The sequence below is a fragment of the Giraffa tippelskirchi genome, chromosome 9 (assembly GCF_054371585.1).
Source record: "Giraffa tippelskirchi isolate mGirTip1 chromosome 9, T2T-mGirTip1v1.2.pri, whole genome shotgun sequence".
Lineage (NCBI taxonomy): Eukaryota > Metazoa > Chordata > Mammalia > Artiodactyla > Giraffidae > Giraffa > Giraffa tippelskirchi.
In genome coordinates this window covers 9,820,416-9,831,544 of record NC_137283.1, presented here as the reverse complement: position 1 = coordinate 9,831,544, position 11,129 = coordinate 9,820,416, and the positions used below count along the sequence as shown (strand labels likewise).

General features: G+C 44.8%; 1 protein-coding gene across 9 annotated transcripts in view; it reads right to left on the bottom strand.

Moving 5' to 3' along the window:
* Positions 1-1,904: 1,904 nt before the first annotated feature.
* Positions 1,905-11,129, bottom strand: part of STAC (SH3 and cysteine rich domain) — a 335,857-nt gene continuing 326,632 nt past the window's right edge. For 5 of the 9 annotated variants that reach the window (XM_081527334.1, XM_081527335.1, XM_081527332.1 and 2 more), the window contains one exon: positions 1,905-3,663. In XM_081527334.1, coding sequence (XP_081383460.1) covers positions 3,565-3,663 — 99 coding nt within the window. In that variant the 3' untranslated portion in view covers positions 1,905-3,564. Of the gene's footprint in view, positions 3,664-7,686; positions 9,411-11,129 lie in introns of those variants that run through there. The other 4 variants (XR_014064607.1, XR_014064608.1, XR_014064605.1 and 1 more) reach the window with 3 other exon arrangements.

The window sequence follows — 11,129 nt, the reverse complement described above, 5'->3', positions numbered from 1 at the left end:
CAGAAGGGAATACTTCCCTGGACCATAACTAGAAGACAGGTGTCCAGAGATCTTTGACTATTAAGACCTAGTCCAGTAATAGCACAGTGAGCGGCCTATCAACAAAAACCTTCTTCAGAACTGGGAATGAGCCTTCCCAGCAACGCGGGACAAAATGGTCATGAAATGCCCTCCAAAGTATGGTCCGATTTATGACCACAAGGGGGCCATGTCAACTATAAATTGGCACTTACCAAGAGCACTGCCAACGACTGAACAACAAAGGCGTTTGCCATCGATCCGCCTCTCCGGAGATGGAACCCCATGCCTGCTATAGCTGGTGACCTTCAACAAGCCCTGAGGGAGTTCAGGGTGGAGTGAGGCACTCTGTGCTCCAGGGACTCTGGTGGGACAGCTCTTCAGATAGTTGGATGTTTTTTGGAACAGATTTTATGATCTCAATCCTGGCATCTCCTCATATCTAGAGAAGCACTAAATCCCTTCGTGGTGTCATCAGATCCTCACAACTGACAAAAAACTTTTTGTAAAATGAGTCCTTCATGGTGTTGAACTCCCCCTTCACCAAAACCTTATATATTGACTTTCCCCCACTGCCACTTTGGAGCAGTCTCTCAGAGCTGTCCGAGAGTCTGTCTCCCAGGCTTGCAGTCCGTATTTTGCCCCAAATAAAACTTAACTCACAACTCTCAAGCTGTACATATTTTTTTAGTTGACACTGCCAATACTTGATGTTTGCAAAAACTTATGGGCCACTTTGTGCAGAAAGTTTTTTCCTCCTTTCTAATGCTGGCTCGAATGACAATGTCCCCATTCCAGTTATCTATATGTGTATAACAAATTACTCCCAAATCTAATGACTTAAACACATCTTTATCTTGTTCATAAATCTAACATTTGGGCAGGGCTCAGCTTGATGACTGCCACTCTGTGATGTCTGGGTTGTTCTCTGCTGCAGTAATGTGTGGTCTCACACTGGGTCCCTCCAGGATCGTGGCCTCAGAGTAGATAAACTTACACTGTGGCTCAGGGTTCCCAGGGGTAGAGATCCAAGAGATCAAGGCAGAAGCTTCAGGGACTTTTCTGACCTAGCTACGGTTGTCACACAGGATTACTTTTGCTGTATTCTATTGGCCACAGAACACCAGCCCTGACTCAGTGTGTGAGGGGAACTACATAAAGGCAAGACTATCAGGAAGCAGAGATCAACCATGAATATTTATTGGAAGAATAGATGCTGAAGCTGATGCTGCAATACTTTGGCCACTTGATAGGAAGAACTGACTCATGAGAAAAGACCCTGGTGCTCCTTGGAAGAAAAGCTATGACCAACCTAGACAGCATGTTAAAAAGCAGAGACGTTACTTTGCCAACAAAGGTCTGTCTAGTCAAAGCTATGGTTTTTCCAGTAGTCATGTATGGATGTGAGAATTGGACTATAAAGAAAGCTGAGCGCCAAAGAATTGATGCTTTTGAACTGCGGTGTTGGAGAAGACTCTTGAGAGTCCATTGGACTGCAAGGAGATCCAACCAGTCCATCCTAAAGGAAACCAGTCCTGAATATTCATTGGAAGGACTGATGCTGAAGCTGAAACTCCAATACTTCGGTCACCTGATGCAAAGTACTCACTCATTGGAAAAGACCCTGATGCTGGGAAAGATTGAAGGCAGGAGGAGAAGGGGATGACAGAGGATGAGATGGTTGGATGGTACCACCAACCTGATGGACATGAGTTTGAGTAGGCTCTGGGAGATGGTGATGGACAGGAAAGCCTGGCGTGCTGCAGTCCATGGGGTCGCAAAGAGTCGGACACAACTGAGCGACTGAACTGAACTGAGAATGTGACAAAACTGTGCCCCAAAGCTTCAGCAGATGTTCCACTATAAAGAAGAGGTCAGGACACATGTTTTCTGTGCTCCTTCCAGCCACTGTGTTGTCTTTATTAGATAGGATTAAGAGGCAGAGAGCATTTCTATTTATTCTCTTCAATAGACTGGCAGTCACGTTATCCATCCTGGCTCTCGAAGAATCCGTCTTGACTCTGCACACTCAGTTTTCACATTGTATCAGAGAGGGAGGACATTCTGGATGCTGCCTTTAAAATGAGAGTAAGGCATCCAAATGACTGTGGAACCCACAGCCATCCTGTCTCAGCTCCTAACTTCACAATGAGTGGTAAAAAAAGAAATAAATGGAGACAAACGGTGCTTTGGTTTGGGAAATAACGTTTACATGCACAGGATGCATCCACTTAAGTCTTTTAAAAACCAATTGTTCTAATGACTTTATTGCTCTGTAACAAAATAAACTAAACTGACATTGATTCCAAGGTCACTGCGAACTGAAGTTTAACTGTATAAATAAGATGCGAGTCTGAATGCTAGGAGGAGGCTGGAGGAGGAAGGCATCACAGTATATTGTGTTCTTGTAAACAGTAGCACATACAGAGTAAGAGGGACTCCTCTAGTTGATGCTAAATAGGACCAAGTGCCTCTGCTTGCAGAGGGATGAAGCATTATGGATTATATTCCATTTTACATCTGCTGGGACAAAATATCCTGCCTTAAAGAAGAGTGGACTCCAATCTGGCTACTTTTCTCCTAGAATGCTGTTTCTGTTTCTCCTCCATGATTCTGGCTCCCTGTAAGGTGGGCTCAACCTCCAAAACGGAGTCCTATGGGATGGCAGGAGGGGGAACTGCCTCCAATACAGAAGATGTCAAATGAAGATGGAAGCTCTCACGGAGACTTTCAGCCACATTCACGTCCCCAGCTCCATCTCCTTGGGGAAAGGATTTCATCATTGAAAGGAAAGGGCTGTATAGTTGTCAATAAATAAGAGCTCTCTGCCCTACCTCCCCCCACTTGACCCACCATCTCCATGCTTCATATCCTGCATCTGGTAATGAGGGTGGCAGGAGGGACTGCCTGACAGCAATTCCGGGGCAGATCAGGTCTTCAAGTTGCTGCCACATCAGCTTAGCCCTCACACCTTAACACGCACCACCAGGAAGTGCTCTGAGGACAGAAGATCTGGCCGGATTGTAAAGTGGGGGTGGGGGTCTGTGGGGGGCAGTGGCATGTTAGGGGTTAGGGAGTAGGGCTTCCTGCTGCTCTGCAGAAAGGCTGCAGGGCTCTCACATGTGATGATGCTGACTGGTGGGTACCGGGGACCAAGGTCTGGAGCCAGAATCACACTTGGCTTCGTGGATCCGAGCCTCACCCTGGGGCCACCCCACAGATGGAGCACCCTCCAGCGGGTTAACGTACACCACATGGACAGGGAGGGAGCTGAGTCCTGGGGGACAACAGTGGTTACCACCTGCTGGGTACCGCACTTGGCTCCACAAGCCAAAGCTCTCAGCCTCACCCCCAACCTTGGGCAGCCTGGACGTGCTGCGCCATGGGCCCCCTGCCTTGAGGCTGTTCCCCCACAGTCTCAGACCCTTGAGTCTCGTCTCACTGTTTCCTGGGTAGCTGGTCAGTGCGGCAGCTCCTCTGGGTTAACACAGTGTGAGATGAGGCATCACCCCAGGGCTTGCCAACTTCAAAAGGAGGGGCCAGCAATCAGATGTTTTCTAGAACATCGAGGGGGACCAGGCCTCTCTTCTTTCCGCTGAGCACTCTGATAAAGCCGTCTTGTTCTTCTTCAGAAGCCACACAGATCTGAATAAAAGGAAGGGAAAAAAAGACATGTGCGAATAGGAAAGAAGCCAGAACCCACGGCTTGTATCACTGCTGGCTGAGGTCAGTGGACACTAAATTGGAAAAGAGGGACTGGTTTAGGGAAATTGTGGCTTGGACAGAAAAATATTTGATAAGAAATTAGGCACCACCCTGGGTTTTGAACTAGATCCAGGCATTGAATGTTTTCTGAGATTCAGTTTCATGAATGAGGATCAGTAAAGCAGGACTGGAGGTGATGATTCTGTGTTCCCTTCTCAAGTGTCCCTGTTGAGAGACCCCAGAAGGACAGAATGAGATAATGTTTATCACAGAGCCTAGCATGCGCCACTCAATGAGTTCTTGATGCATTATTTTATAATCCAAAATGACAGCCACCATTTAGAGGGCTCCCGTCATTTATCTGGAAGTTTATACATAAAATATCAGGAAGTCAAAGGAAGCTATTTCATTCCTGGTCCCAAACAGACGCTAATATCTTGCATACTTTGGGTCTTCCCAGGTGGCACAGTGGCAAAGAATCTGCTTGCTAATGTATGAGACACAAGAGATGTGGGTTTAATTCCTGGGTTGGGAAGATACCCTGGAGAAGGAAATGACAACCCACTCCAGTATTCTTGCCTGGAGAATCCCATGGACAGAGGAGCCTGGCAAGCTTCACTCCATGGAGTCACAAAGAGCTGGACATGACTGAGCACACACACACTCATTTCTTGCATATTTCAGAGCAGGATCGCCTACGCTAGACTTGAAAAGGAGGTGGTTAATATCCACTTGGGTATTTTGTCATTCACCCTTGACATGCCATTGAAGGGCATGTAAGGGCTTCCCTTGTGGCTCAACTGGTAAAGAGTCTGCCTGCAATGCGGGAGACCTGGGTTCAATCCCTGGGTTGGGAAGATCCCCTGGAGAAGGGAACAGCTACCCACTCCAGTATTCTGGCCTGGAGAATTCCCTGGACTGTATAGTCCATGGGGTCACAGTGTTGGACACAACTGAGCAACTTTCAAATGGAATGGAAGGATGGGTATGTTCTAGCTGTAAATGAGAAGGGGTTTCAAAGGGCCGTTATTGTGTTGTCAGTTTCTCCTGTTGAACTTGCTCCCAAGGGTGGTGGGTTGTGTCTTAGGTTGAATTCCCTAGGAACAGAGCCTGAGATAAGAATCCTTGCACCAGTGACCTGCTGTGGGAGTGCTCTGGGGAGGTGGGAAGTGAGGGAAACAGGATGGGGCAGGAGAAGGAGCTGGAAAGCTTGTGGGCTCAGCTGGATGTGAACCTCAGCCTGATCCCACAGCAAGCTCCAGAGTTTTAACTGTGTGATTGACCCCCTTTGAAGCAAGGGGTCTGGCAATTTGGACCACATGTTGGATATTAGTCACTGCAGGGTGAGAAGCATAACCTCTCTGGGAGGCAGCTCTCTGGGGGATTCACTGGAGAAAGGGCAGCTATGAGTTGTTAGTCATTGACACAGCAACTAGAAGATAGTGCCCCCATCTAGTGAAGGAGATGCAGACAGGGCACCAACAGAAGCCAGTAGAGTGGGCTCCTCTTTGACACAGAATAAGGAGCTTTATAGTTATATATCAGGATACTCAGGGAGCTTGACGTGTGACTCCTGTGCTTGGGGCACACACTGGACTGGTGTCTGATTCATGTTTCAGAAATCGCCTACCTGTGGGTTAAGTGCCCCCCTTGGCTCCATCCCACGTTGGGCCTATCTGGCTAAAGGCCTACAGTCTAACTCACTTCTGAAAGCACGTATGCTAATGAGGTTTCCCCCTGCACTGCCTTCAAGCCAGTGCGCACGCGTGTGCTCAGTCACTTCAGTCCGACTCTTTGCAACCCCATGGAGCGTAGCCTGCCAGGCTCTTCTATCCATGGTATTTTCCTGGCAAGAATACTGGAGTGGGTTGCCATGCCTTCCTCCAGGGGATGTTCCCAACCCAGGGATCGAACCCATGTCTCCTGCGTCTTGGGCACTGCAGGTGGATTCTTTACCTCTGAGCCACTGGGGAAGTCCTGTCTCCAAGCTCGTTAATATTTAAATATGCTGCCACTTAGAGCAGATGAACAGTCATTTTATTTCAAAAGATTTCTCGCCTAGCACTCTTGGATTCAGTCTTCCCCTCAAAATACCTGGGAGAAGACAGGGAACTGGAGGTGGAGAAGAAGTTTCGAAATACTGAATGCTCAGACTGACAACCATTCCAGAAGCTGAAATTTCTCTAAGTCTGTTGGAGGTGAGCTCAACTGATGACAGAAGCAAGTTGTGCTCCTGGACTAAGGATAAATCTACCAGACTAAAAGATGCCACAGATATGCTTGGTTGACATCAACAGTCATCACTGCCTTCTTCCCTCGCAGCAGAGTGGGGACTTCTGTTCTGTTGTTCATCTGTAGCCTGCAGGACTCAGATAAATCCTAATTGGTCCAAATATGTTTCTGCCCTCTGTGCCAGCAATTCTCGTAGTGGTTCCCATGGGACTCGTTCTAGCCAATGAAACAGGAAGGACTATCTGCTTGGAAACTTCTGGGAAGATGTGTTTTCTTCTTGTAAGAAATGCACTGGGAAGAAAATCTCTTTCTTCTGGCGGAGATTCTTGGAGGGCCTGCAACCCTCTGTGACCACTAGGGGAGGTGGCTAACATTTCAACATTAGCAGAACAGAGGGATGAAGGAATCTACATCTTTGATCCCGGGATCAAACTGCTGAATTACAAATCCCAGAACTGCTCTGTATCCAGATCTCTTATTATCTTCGTAAAACATACCTTTGGAGGTCGACTCAATTGGAGTTTTGCGACTTGAGATATGTATTGGTTTACTATTTCTGTCATAACAAATTAACATAACAACACAATCTAATATGTATCCATATAGCTGACTCACTTTGTGGTACAGTAGAAATTAAGACAACATTGTAAAGCAACTATACTTCAATAAAGAAAGTGAAAGTGAAGTCGCTCAGTCATGTCCGACTCTTTGCGACCCCATGGACTGTAGCCCACCAGGCTCCTCCATCCATGGAATTTTCCAGGCAAGGGTACTGGAGTGGATTGCCATTTCCTTCTCCAGGGGATCTTCTTGACCCAGGGATCAAACCTGGGTCTCCTGCATTGCAGGCAAACACTTTACCACCTGAGCCACCAGGGAATCAGCATACTCCAATAAAAATTAATTTAAAAAATAAAATAAAAAATATTGGGGCTACCAAACCAAACCAAACCAAACAAAACACCCCAACAGCCTGGCGTCACAGTTTTCTGAGTCCTATATCTGGTGGGCTTGGCTCATGTTCTCTGCTCTGGGTTTCATGAGGCCAATGTCAAGGAGTCAGTAGGTCCTATTCCCTTTTCTTCTCTCTGGTTTCCCTAGGAGAGAATCCAGTCCCAGGCTCATCTAGGTTGCTGCTGAATTCAGTCACTGGTAGTTGCAGGCCTGAGGTCCTGGCTTCCCTGCTGGCTGCCAGCCCAGGGTCATTCTCAGTTTCCAGAGGCCGCTTGAATTCCCTGACATGAGGCCCCTTCCTACATCTTCACCCAGCAAGGGTGGGCTGAGTCCTTCCCACACTTCATCTCCCTCTGACCTACCCTTCTGCCTCATCTCTCGTCTACTCTCTTTTGCTGAATCTCTCTGGCTCCAGGAAGCTACATTTCACTGCCTTTAAGGACCCAAGTGATTAGACTTGGCGAGTTTAGACAGTCCAGGCTATCCCCCTGTCACAGGGTCCATAACCTGTGACATAATTACGTCTGCAAAGTTGCTTTTGTACATGAAACAAATCTAGATTGGTTTCCTTGGTTGCTGTAACAAATTACAGTAAGTCCCCTACATACAAACCAGTTCCATTCCAAGTCATGTCTGTAAGTTCAAGTTGTTCTTAAGTCCAACAAAGTTAGCCAAGTTACCCAACTAACACAGTCATATAGTACTATACTGTAAAATGTTTATAATATTGGGTTAGATAAAATGTACCTTCAGTTTTTAAGTAAAAATAAAAGACAGTTTTCATTTTCACCAAGAACTTTATTGAACGATATATTCACCATTTTGTTCCACTATCTTCTTCCTCCATCTTCCCAAAACTTTTTATCTTTTTGAGCAAAGAACTATTTCAGGTTCCTTTTACAGTCTTTCCATGAACTGAACTTTTTTTTCCATTAAGAGAATCTTATAAAGACTGAAATAAATAGACATCTGAAGGTGCAGTGTCTTGTGAATACAGCAGATGAATCAGAACTTTCTAGCCAAGCAGTAACATTTTTTGCCTGGTTATCAAAGAAATATGCAGTCTTGCATTATCCTGTTGGAAGACTATGAGTTTTCTGTTGACTAATTTCAGATGCTTTCCATCGAGTGCTGCTTTCATTTTGTCTAACTGGGAGCAGTACTTGGACTTAATTGTTTCTTTTTCTTGGAGGAGCTCATAACAGAGGAGTCTCTTCCAACCCACCATATACAAAACATCACCTTCTTTGAATGAAGAGCAGCCTTAGGTATGGTTGGTGGTGGTTCACTATCTCTTCCATTCTACATTATTGTACAGTATCCACTTCACTGCTCATCACAGTTTGTTAATGGAATATTTTTGTTATGTTTAAGAAGAGAATTGCATGTGGAAATATGGTCAAGAAGGTTTTTTTTCACTTAATGTATGTGGAACCCAAATATCAGAGTGATGAAAATAACCAAGCTTGGTGCAAATGATTTTCAATGCTCAATTTGGATATTTTGTGTATGTTGGCTATCTCCCAAGTGGTGTAACATTGCCTGTTCTCAGTTAATGTCTCGATCTGATTACTCTCAACTGCAACTGGTCTACCTGATTGTGGAGCATCGTCTAGCGAGGTGTCTCTAGGACGAAACTTTGCAAACCACTTTTGGCACTTTTGATCAATCACAGCATCTTCTCCATACAGTGCACAAATCTTTTTCTGCATTTCAGTTGTGTTTTTATTTTTCGTGAAACAATAAAGCATAATATGCTGATAACGTTGCTTTTTACTTCCATCTTCAATATAAAAATGCTACACAAAAATTCACCAATTTTGATTTTTTTCAATCCATGCTGACATGACAGATGTCACACTATACAATCTAACAAAATTGTTTTGAATGAAGCTAAAGAAAACCAAGCACTACTAGAGCCAACTTATGAAAAAACAAAAGGAACTTTTGGGCCAACCCGATACTTCCCATGCAAATCACACATAAAAAAGAAACACAAAAAATAAAGAAGACATTTTTACAGGACAGTACCTTGAAAAGTACAGCAGTACAGTACAACAGCTGGCACTGAGTGAACAGGCAAGAGGAGGTACTGACTAGAGGAGGGAGAGAAGGTGGGAGATGGTAGAGCTGAAGGATCGTCAGCAATAGGAGATGGAGGGCAAGCTTTAATTTCGCTCACACCTGACCTTGATGGTAAAGGTTCTGGTTCCTTGCTGGATTCAATTCTATCTACTCTCTTGAAAAAAAATGATCCAGCGATGTCTGGGAAGTAGTTCTTTTTTCCTCATCATAGATGACACAGTAGCACTGGACTGCATTCTGAACAGCTGCTTCAACCTTCGTGGACCATTCTATGTCCGGGTCCTGGATGTCAAAAGCTTAACAGTGCTTCCTCAGATAAAGAAAACCCCCTTGTCACTTCCTGTGGCGTGAATTCCTTCGGTTCCTCAGCAGTATCAGCTACATCACCACTGCTTTTACACGTGTTTCTGGACATCCTGGTTTGAAATAAAGATACTGTCTTACTGTGCTCCATACAGCACTGCATGGAGGTACACAAAAGCACAGCCGCTTGTAGAGGGTGCACGCACAGACAGTGCACACCAGACACGTGAGCCCATAACCATGGGACTGGACCCGTGAACACATGCTCACATCTTTGAAAGTCTGCAGCTTCAAGGTTCCTATGTAGGGGACTTACTGTGCCACAAATTTGGTCAACTAAAACAACACAAATTTATTATCTTGCAGTTCTGGAGAGCAGAGTCCCCAAATCAGGGTGCTGGCAGGGCTGAGTTCTCTCCAGAGGATCTAAGTGAGAATCTATTTCCTTGCCTTCAGCTTCTTGAGTCCACCTGCACTCCTTGGCTCATGGTCCCTCCCTTTATCTTCGAGGCCAGCAGCACAGCATCTTCAAATTCCTCTTTTTTCCTCTCCTACTTCCATTGTCATCTCCTCTGACCCTGACTCTCTGGTCTCTTATAAGACACCCTGTGATTACATCAGGTTTACCTGGATAACCTACATCTCAGGATCCTTAACTTAAAGAAAACCTGCTGCAGAGGAGAGAGGGCCTATTGAGGGGAAAACACAATGAGGAAATAAACACTAAATTAAAATCAACGTCAGGAGTGATCAAAGTCTGAATAAAAACTTCAGAAAATTGAAATGAAGTGGGGGACTATCTTGAAACATTCTCCTAAGAAGAAGCGAAGTGATAAGCGGGAAGCGATAAAGAGATTAAAACCATAAGGACAAAACAGTAAAACAGAGACGATTCAACTGAAGAGTTATTAAAACTCCTGAAGGAAGAAGCATTAAGACCAAAAGGCAAATGACAAACTGAGGGAAATGTTGGCCACGTATGGCAGCTCAGGTGTCAACAGTTTTAAGGGAGAAAACTTTTTCAGTAGCATAAGAAAGCACATAAACAGATTATTCATAAAGAAAAACAGGGCCTTCTCTGGGGGTCCAGTGGTTAGAAATCTGCCTTGCAATGCAGGGGACACTGGTTCAATCTCTAGTCTGAGATGATTCCACATGCTGCTGGATAACTAAGCCTATGGACCTCAACTACTGAACCCACGCTCTAGAGCCTGCAAACCACAACTACTGAAGCCCGAGTGCCCTAGAACCTGCGCTCTGCAACAAGAGAAGCCACCGCAATGAAAAGCCCAAGCACCGCAACTACAGAGTAGCCACTGCACAGCAGCAAAGACCTGTCACAGCCAAAAATAAAAATAAAAAAATTCTTTTAAAAAAAGAAATACAAGTAACCATCCAGGAAATAAGGATTAACATGAAATATTACTCACTTCCAAAAATGACAGATATCGTTTGTATGCTATACAAATATGTAATAACCAGTAATATTCAGTTCTGGTAAGGATGTGGTAACCTGAATATTCTCATAAATAGCTGATGTGGGTGTAAACTGGCATAAACTTTTGGGAGGCAGTATGTATCAAGAACTGGAAAAATGGTTTATCGGTTTTCCTGTAACTTCTAAAGTATTTCCTAAAGAAGGAATCAGAGTTATGGAAAAAAACTTAGAGTTAAAAGTGTTCATTGCAGTTATCCATAGTAGTTTTTTTAAAAAATTCTGAATATCCAGTCACAGAGGAATACTACTTTCTTGTACATCTGTACATCTTGTACAGCTGGCAAACTTTTTCTGCAAAGGACTAAATAGTAAATATTTGCAGGCCTTCTGGTCT